Raw genomic sequence first — 9,452 nt, forward strand, 5'->3', positions numbered from 1 at the left:
CAGTTACGTCTTTACAATCGGAGGTTGTGCAATTAGTTGGAAAGCCACTTTGCAAACTACGATCGCTTTGTCTACCAAGTCGAGTACATGGCGATTATCGAGGCTTGTAAAGAAGCTATTTGGTTGAAGGACTATTTAGTGAACTCAATGAAGACCTTCAAATCAAGACAAGATTTTGTGACAATCAGTGCCATCTTTCTTACAAAAGATCAAATGTTTCATGAGAGAACAAAACACATTGATATTCGGTATCATTTTGTTCGTGATATTATTGCTCGTGGTGATATTGTTGTGAGCAAAATTAGCACTCATGAAAATCCTGCAGATATGATGACTAAGTCACTTCCTATAACCAAGTTTGAGCATTGCTTAGACTTGGTTGGTGTTCATTGTTGAAGTTAAACCCTTAAGGGGTTTTTTGGAAGAGGTGAAGAACTTGTTTATTGAAAGTTCGCGATGAAGAACTTGTTCATTGAGAATTTGTGTCAAGGTGGAGATTGGTACTCTAATACAAGAGGAATAGACTATGTCTATTTATAGGCTTGCAAAGCCATATTCTAGTAGGATTGAAACACCTTATCCTAATCAATATAAAATAGATGGAGTTTAATAAGGTTTAAAAACCTTATTCTAAAATAAAATAAAAGAAGTCTAGTTCTATATGGATTTTACTTTTATTTTATTTTCCATCGTATTTTATTTAAATAAGAATTTGGGTCACTTAATTCTAACACATTCAGAAGGCTTCGGCACAATCTATTTTATTTCTAATTTATTAAGGCTTAGTCCTATGATTTATATTATTTTTCAAGGACCGTAATGTTTTATATTGAACTATGGCATGGGACTTAGGACTTAGGCTTGCCTATTTTTGCATGACACTTTATTTTAATTTTTACCTAGGATATCAAGTCAATATTATTAACTATTTATAATTGAACCCCAATTTTTATTAAAAATATAAGTAATTACCATCTTTTCTCGCTGTTGAATTATAACTAAATTTTAAGGGATAACAAATTGGTATTTAACTAAATTCTCTATCAAAATTAATAAATATTTTAAAATAATTGCTTTCAAAACTCCGATAGCTTACTAGGTTGCTTTGGTGGCTAATGTAATCTTTCAATTTGGGCCTAATGTCTAGACTGGATTAAGGAGATTACAATTATGCTCTTAATTTGTATAAAATAAATTTAAATATAATAAAGCTTTTTATTTTCCTTCTAATTGCAAATAATAGTCACTAACCCACAATTTAAATTGTATTTAAAGTTTATTGTTTTTAAATTATATTTTCTTTGGATTATATATATAATCTATAAAAATAAATAAATACTAATACAAAAGGATTTAATTTATTTTTCTTATTAAATATAACTGGTATACAAATGCATACGTATACTAACTTATATCACATTTGTACACTAAAACAAGGTTTACACATGTTTATAATTCAATTTTAAGTTTATAATTTCTATCTAATATTAATATTTATCTTTCATAATTTTTATGCGTGTAATATATTTAAAATATTATAAATATATTATATTTTAAGTAATTTTATACACACAATAAACTCCTACATCACACACGATAAACCCGTGCATCCAACAGAAGAAAAACTAATTATTTATAACCATACATAAAAGTTATCCCAAGCAATTCGTCAACGAGAGAGGCTAAATTTTAGCAAAATTAGCAATGTGGATAAAGATTTTAAGAGGGCAATTATGGTATTTCAAGAAGATTAAGAAAATAAATAAAATGTATAGGAGTTTGTATTATTATTATTATTAGGGTAAATTTGTATAAAAAGTCATTCAATTATTCTTATATTCTTATTTTAGTCACTTAATTTTAAAAATAATTAATTTAGCAACTAAACTTTGTATTTGTTCATGTTTTGATCACCGTCGTTAAATTGTTAACAAAAATAATGACGTGGTCTTTTTTAACCAGTATAATAATACATTTAGTCATTAATACTTACATATTCTATCAATTTGATTCTAAATTTAAATAATTCAATAAATATAACCCTTTACATTTAAAAATTCTATCAAATTGATCCTTAAGCTTCTTAACCAAAGCTTTCAAGTTTTAAAATGGAGGCATCCTATATCTATAAATTTGTAACCCCCAAAAAAAAACCTTCTCCAATTATGCAAATATAAATAAATATTTTTTATGAATAAATATAAAATTTATTTTTATACAATAAATATACAATTTATTAAATCATATTGAAAATCATATAATTATATAACATTTTAAATATAATTATAATATAAAAATATATTAATATAAGGAAAGGATTGTACTAGTGTTGTCCAAATATTTAATTTTTACCATGTTTCTATAATTTCTTGTATAATTAATATTTTAACAATTCAAATGTTAAAATTTTTTATACAACTGTATTTGTCAAGTATATATTATTTTAAATAGTCAAATATATCTATAAAATAGATCTAGAATATTAAATTTGTTAATACTAAATTATACGATACCTATTATGTAGGTGAAAGAATTTTTTAACAATATATATATTTATAATTTTATTCTTTAAACTTAAAAAGAAAAAATTCTTTGAGTAATGGTTGAGGATTTTCTACCTTAAGATCTAAGTTCAAACTTCAATATTGTATTTTTAAGTAAATTATGTTAAAAGATTTTATACAAACTATTAAAAGACAAAAAAACTTTTATAGTAATATTTGTTGTTTATTAAAATGGTAATTTACATTTTCTTAATTAAATTGGTGTTCGGTTATACAAATTCAATCAAGAGCTTTATATACTATATAAATATATTTAAAAGTTGAAAGTTTTTACATAAAACAAGTAGTGCAATATTTTAGTTTTATTCAACATTTAAAGAGAAATAAAACAAAAAAGTCACAATTGAATTGTTAAAATGTTAATGATATAAAAGTTAGTGGCTGATACTCATTCACTCGACGATGGCTTCCGTTCCTAATTACTACATGCAGTGTTATATGCTCTCTTCTAGAATCCACTCTCAACTAGATCGGAATTTCCTTTGGGGGTGATGAGTTTTCTAACCATGGTCATCTTGTTAAATGGAAGTTGGTGCCGCAACCTAAAGCCTCTAGTGGGCCGAGTATTCTGTGAGCTAAGGTTAAAAAGCAAGCCTTATTGGTTAAACTTGGTGGGTGTCTAATCCAAGAGAAAGACGCATTATGGGCAAGAATCCTTTCTTCAAAAGTATCTTATTGACCCTCGTAACCTTCACCTTCTGCCGCATGTGTCCCCAGTATGGTCCTCTCTAATAAAGATTAGCCAGTTTATCAAGTCCAGAATTAGATGGTTGTTGGAGATGGTAATTCTATTAACTTTTGGAGTGATAATTGGATGGGGAGAGGTCCCATTCGACATTTAAGTCATGGCCCCCTATCATCTCTTAAGGAATCTTGGTCCATTGCTCAAATTTGTAATTGTTGGACAAATAGGTGATCTCAGCTTCTATCTATCCAACTTCCCCAAGATGTAATTAATGCCCTTTTTAAGTACTTCTGTTTTGTCTCACGTCTCGAGCATGGACTTTATCTCTGGGGACCTTCAAAATCTGGAGTTTTTTCTTTGGCAAGCGCCTAATCCTTCATTCTACCCCGTAGTGACCTTTGAGAAATCATATCTACATGCAGCCACCGGAAAACGTGCTTCAGTAATTGCACGATGATTAAGTTGGAGGAGATTCGCCTTGTCTGATTTATCTGTCTTATTACTACTTTTGTACCAAAAAGAAAATATATTTCCTTCAAAAAACCTTTATAACTTAGATTAAAAATCGTGAACTTTACAACTCCAAATTCAATATTTTTGTTTGCTTATTTGGCCTCTCGGCCATCTAACATTAGCCACATGAGTAAATTTCTTTTTTATTATTATTAGTTTAGAGATAGCACATAATCAAATTCAATGGAAGTTTTTGAGGATGTTATTAAAAAAGAAAAAAGTTGAATATAGAGACTAAATTTCTAAGTGTGCAAAAAGTACAGGGACTAGAAGCATAATTACGTCTAGAATTGCAGTGTAACCACATAAGCATCTGCAATTGCAAAAGCTTCTTTCTGAATGGCTGAACATTAGAGAATACAACTTACAAACTCGTAGAAGACTACAAGAGAAAAAAGGAAAATTGTCAAAACACAGAGATAAATTTCCCACAAGTCTAAGAACTCAAAAACTAATTCTTAGGAGTTCCTAAATGATAAAATATGATTGTTTTCGGGTACACGACAAGCTGCAACCTCTAAGAATGACCTCGAAAACTAGCTAGACTAGGCCTCAAGTTCGAACTCATAATAACTATAACAGCATTGTAACTATTAACGTTAAGAGACATCAAAAGGCAATAAAAGGTAAGGAGCCTATTGTATGAAACATACTTAAAAGATGAGAGTTTCACACAGTGGACTTACTCGATTGCCTGTACAACATCTTCCACCGCAAGAGCAACTCAGGATCAAATTTATACTAAGATGCAACTTCCTTAACTTCATCATATGTTCCAGTTGACTCATTAAAAGAATACCTACATCCGCAGAAGAGATAAAGGCAGATTAGATTCTAAACAGCATATGTGAAATTGAACCACTATAAAACCAGCATAGGATGCTTATGCATCATTGAATTGAATTAATAAATATGCAATTCCCAAGACTTTCACATTTTCTTTAGTTTTTCCAAACAAGAGGAAAAAGAAAAAAGAAAAACCGTAACGAAAAGCATCTATAGTCTGAATCACTAAATAAGGATACTGTGCAAAATCTAAACATTACCATTGGCCTGTTGCTGCTGAGCAAAATAATCCAGTAGATGGGTCATAATAATATCCCAAAGTGCTACTGTAGTAGTACCTGAACAAAAAATTACCAAGATCAGATATTACCTAATGCTGACATATTTATTCATAAGCGATTCTGTGTTCAAATATAGTATTTGGGGGGGCAGCAAAGATTATAAAGGAGTTACCCTGAAGACTCGTCATAGACGTAATCATTTTGGACATCTTCAACTGCAAATGAAGCAAGTGCAAAAGTTAGACCAAAGGTCAAGCAACGTTTACTCTTAATTTAATCCAAAATGCTCTATCATATTCGTGATTAAATTATCATTGACAATACATACTCTCTGAGGAAGTGTTTACAGCTTCTGATGATGATTGAACGGCTGCAGTAGAATTAGGCTCAGATGATGGTTTTTCATCATCTTCATCATCTACAAACATATCATAACTTTCGGCAGCATTGTTTGAAGCTTCTGCAGCAGTTAGATCTGAATTTGAAGTACCCACAGCCAAGTCAGTAAGTACAGAGGACGTTGCTCCATGATTATTTGCATCTGTGAGTATGTCATTTCCCAAGTTGGGATAAGAATTGTCCAGCCCAGCATTAGCAGATAAGCTTTTATCCCTGGCCAGAGCTAACCTCTCATATCCCTCTGAGAAAATATAAATCAAGAGCATGGTTAATAAAAGCTATTAGAATATACATTTGCCTTCACAAAATTACACAGAATTATTATCCAACGAAAATTTTAGAAACAATTAATATAAAAAAGAACATGTTAAAATAACTACAGAAACATTGCACCAACCTGCCTCGCGCTGGAAAACCTCTTGCTTCTCATGGTACACATCTGCAGAACAAAATTTAAGCCCATAAACATAAACTGTGGCCAAAGATACATGTACCCAGAGCTATGCCTACACCGGCTTTTGAAGTTATCACATGAATATGGAAAGTTAAACAAAAGGAGATTTGCTTAGATGGACATAAAGGGCAGGGCTATTGGTGGTCAATAAAAACATTAAGTCTCAATCTATGATTCAATCTTAAACAAGTAGAAATCCGCTTACTAATTCTTTTCCAAGATAAGTTGCCATATCCATTAACAAGCACCGGTGTTTAAAATGGTGAAGGTAACATTTATGGACCTGAGTTCAATCCAACTTTGTCTCAAAAGATTCAAGCACCATTGAAAACATTAATCACACCCTTTTTTCCTGAAGGTAGTGGCATTAAAGCTTAATAATATTTAAGGTTAACTTCTAAATTCTAGATACCTAGAAGCACAAGAAAGTAACAGACTTAACTGTAGTCACCATTCTCCATTAACTTAATGGCATCTTCCGTTAGCTGATCAAATACAAGCTGAGTCTCAGCTGACATTTTCTCCTTTCTCTTATTTGAAGCTCCTTTCAACCTTCTCAGAGCTTGCAAAACCTGTCCATATAAATTAAAATTAGCTTTATACCGTCCCTTGTAGTCTATTTAATTACCCGATGGATAAAACATGTTTAATATCTGGTACATAGGGGACAGAGCTTCGAACCTAAAAAGAAAAGTGTTAATAGGGGAAAATAAATACTCTGTATCTGCCATTCAAAAGCATACGTGACTTTAACCAAAAAATATAAATCTAGAAGGAACTATCTGACAACCTTAATCAAACTTATGCCACATGTGAGCATTGTTATGAACCCAGATTAGCCTCAAAATAGACAACTCCCTCAATGGGATGAAAACTAACAACTAAAATAAGCATAACACTAAATGCAGTAAGGTCCATGTCCCAGCATAAAATCATAATCAAATAAAAATACCGGGTACAGTATCCAGTATTCACTTTATATATAGTGTATTGACTTCATGAAAATGAAAGAAAAATGGAACTCTGGGGTTTAGTCCACTTGGTACATCCAATTCTTGAAAGGTGACATCTAGCAGATCAGAGATTCGAATCTCAGCATCTGCAATTCATTTCCTATCCTAGGTTACAACCTCTTATGTACAAAAAGAAAATTAATAATAAAGCAAAATGCAAATTTTAGAACAAACATGTAACAATTGAAGACTACCATTTCAATTTACTTTTTCAGGCAAAATATTTATCATGATGTAATTACCGTTTCTCCAGGTTCAAGCACATTGGCAATCCGTCTCTTTATTATCCCAACGTCTTGGGTGGAAAGATCCTGTGCTGCAACTTCATTATCTTCAGCTTTTGTGGTTACAGATGTTTTTCCTGTATATTTTATATCAACTTCAACACTATCAAGCCAGGCATCCTACAATAATTCCATGTGGAGTCAATAAAAATTCTGATAATTATATTTAGCAGCTTCTGCATCAAAGTTTCCATGTGGTCAATACAATGCTTTACCTTGATTTCCTTGTCAGCGACATATTCAACAAAGTTTCCATCTGCATCAAAGTATCCTTCTTCTCTTTCTTTGCTAAGATTGAAAGGTTCTATTTGAACTCCATCATCAACGAAGTTCTCATTATCCTGCAAAAAGAAATTCTTCATCATTGGCTAATCCTGTCCCCTTAACCAATATATGAGGACTCTGGCAATCATCTTGACTGCAAGAAATCCAGCCAATTCAGCAAAGAAGCATCCTTAAGTTATAAATTAACTCGATAACAGAATTACTTGCCAAGTGTTTGATAGCTCACAGCAGCACTAAACATTGTAAGAGCCAAAACCTAAACTGGCATATCAATGATAAAGATACTTTCTTTTTAGGAATAAAATGGAGAAAAAAGAAGGCCCTTTACCATTTATTAGATTCAAAAGACTTAACTTGGAGAAAGCTACAGTACATAACTGGCAGGACCACCACAAACTAGATGAGAGTACAAAGATTGTGCATAATCTTCTACTTTTAAAACAGTTAGGATAAATTGGCATTTATTCAAAAAACATGGACTGCATATTAACATCTTATTGCCTCTTCATTCTATCAAGTCACGCATAGAATCTAACATCAGATAGACTAAGAGTGCAATAAACTTACCTCATATGAAATTTCAGCAGCTGATACATCATTAAGCATTCCTCTCCCATCTTCAGCAAATAGCTCCGTAGTAATTTGACTGCGGCGTTTGGCCCGCTCCTTAGCAGCGAGACGAGGATCCTTCAAGTCACCTGAACCGTTTTCAATATCAACTCTGTTCGGTGCTTCTTCTCCAGGCTTTACCTTCTTTCCCTTGGGAAACCTAACCCTCTTTTGCCTGTAAATCAACATATTGATATCAATTCTAAAATTCAAACAATACAAATGATTCTTAAAAAATAAAAAGGAGTGAGAATGGAAAATTAGTTTATCAAATGGTTAAGATCTCTGTCACCAGAAATCGTTATTTCCCTAGCGATCTTGAATTGGTTTGCGCAATCCCAATAAGAGAACAGTAGCAACCTAATTCAGTAAGACTAGCGATCGCATTAACCTATAGTTTATTATAAAATTAGAGAGTAAAATAATGATTTCACAAACCTCAAATTTTATTTATACAAACACAGAAACTATATATATACAAGTTCCAAAACATCTCTTTAACATTCCAATAAATCGTACTTTGTTCCTACTAAACAAACGAGAGAAGATTGCCCCTATCTAATTAGGTTTCAAATAAGTAGCGATTCGGGTTCTAATTTTCGTTTCTCAGTACCGATTACACCGAGCCATAACCACTTCGCTACCTTCTAGCTTGACCATTAAGATTAACAAATTTTCAATCATCATTTCTTTATATTCTTCAAACCAAGCAAAGCCTAAAGGAATTGACTATCAAAGACTTAGAAAAAATCATTTAAACCCTAAAAAATCAATAAACTAAATAAGCACGGCCTAAAACATATAGACCGGCGAAAACGAACTACGAGCTAAAAACAATTGCAACGATATACTGAGATATGAAATTAAAAAATTAAATAAATAAATAAGAGGATTCAAAGGAAATAATTACGCTGGAGGCTTGTTGGAGTGTTGGTCTTCGAAGAATTGGCGCTTGAGATGAGAACGCTGTTGTGGGTTTTCTTCCATGGCTGCAAATATTTCTCAGCTGAGCTCCAAAATTTCAAATGATACAGAGACTTTGAGAGCAAAATAAAATAAAATGGTGGAAGGGACAATAAGCATTTGCCGACTCACCTAGCTTGTCAATGCAGCTGAGCCCACATGAATTATCGGGAACTCGACTCAACTGATGTTTTGGGTAAATTTCAAAATTGGTCATTTATGTTTATATAAGTTTAAGTTTTGGTCATCTAACTTTAAAGAATTACTATTTGGTCAGTAACGTTATCTATAACTCACATTGTGGTTACTCGGCACCAGAGATGTCTATGGATGTAAAAAGTTAATAAAATTAGATATTTATATTAAAATTTATATATTTTCATAATTAAATTAAACAAAAGTTGGTATTATCTAAATCTAACCTAATTTGAGTTGAGCTGAACGAATCATCAAATTATCGGACAAATCTACTTATCACAGAGAAAGAAGCAGAACAAACATCAATAGCGACCCAAGAAAATCAAAAAATGAAAACAAGGGGAGAGGTTCAGTTCGGTAAAATCAAGTTGGAGATGCTCCAATGATATGCCTGCCAGTGAGAATCAATGGCGGTTGG

General features: G+C 31.9%; 1 protein-coding gene across 2 annotated transcripts; it reads right to left on the reverse strand.

Moving 5' to 3' along the window:
• Positions 1-3,964: 3,964 nt before the first annotated feature.
• Positions 3,965-9,159, reverse strand: LOC108464477 (SUPPRESSOR OF ABI3-5-like). Of its 2 annotated transcripts, XR_001868309.2 has the most exons (12): positions 8,969-9,144; positions 8,784-8,862; positions 7,832-8,048; positions 7,195-7,320; positions 6,938-7,099; positions 6,125-6,254; positions 5,626-5,667; positions 5,158-5,469; positions 5,002-5,044; positions 4,809-4,886; positions 4,449-4,561; positions 3,965-4,144 (listed from the first exon to the last, which is right to left on the reverse strand). XR_001868309.2 is itself a non-coding variant. In XM_017764796.2 (11 exons), exons 1-11 carry the CDS (start codon positions 9,051-9,053, stop codon positions 4,504-4,506), a joined length of 1,332 nt encoding a protein of 443 aa, XP_017620285.1. In that variant the 5' UTR covers positions 9,054-9,159; the 3' UTR covers positions 3,965-4,503. The 2 variants fall into 2 exon arrangements, 1 of the variants encoding a protein (XP_017620285.1); XM_017764796.2 differs by having other exon boundaries at positions 3,965-4,561; positions 8,969-9,159.
• Positions 9,160-9,452: the final 293 nt, after the last annotated feature.

The sequence above is a fragment of the Gossypium arboreum genome, chromosome 13 (genome assembly GCF_025698485.1).
Source record: "Gossypium arboreum isolate Shixiya-1 chromosome 13, ASM2569848v2, whole genome shotgun sequence".
NCBI lineage: Eukaryota > Viridiplantae > Streptophyta > Magnoliopsida > Malvales > Malvaceae > Gossypium > Gossypium arboreum.

Coding starts and splice junctions, on each gene's coding strand:
- LOC108464477 (XM_017764796.2), bottom strand. CDS start 9,053: ATGACCAATTTTGAAATTTACCCAAAACATCAGTTGAGTCGAGTTCCC. Junction 8,049..8,783: donor CACTCCAACAAGCCTCCAGC/GTAATTATTTCC, acceptor GTTGATTTACAG/GCAAAAGAGGGTTAGGTTTC. Junction 7,321..7,831: donor CTGCTGAAATTTCATATGAG/GTAAGTTTATTG, acceptor TTCTTTTTGCAG/GATAATGAGAACTTCGTTGA.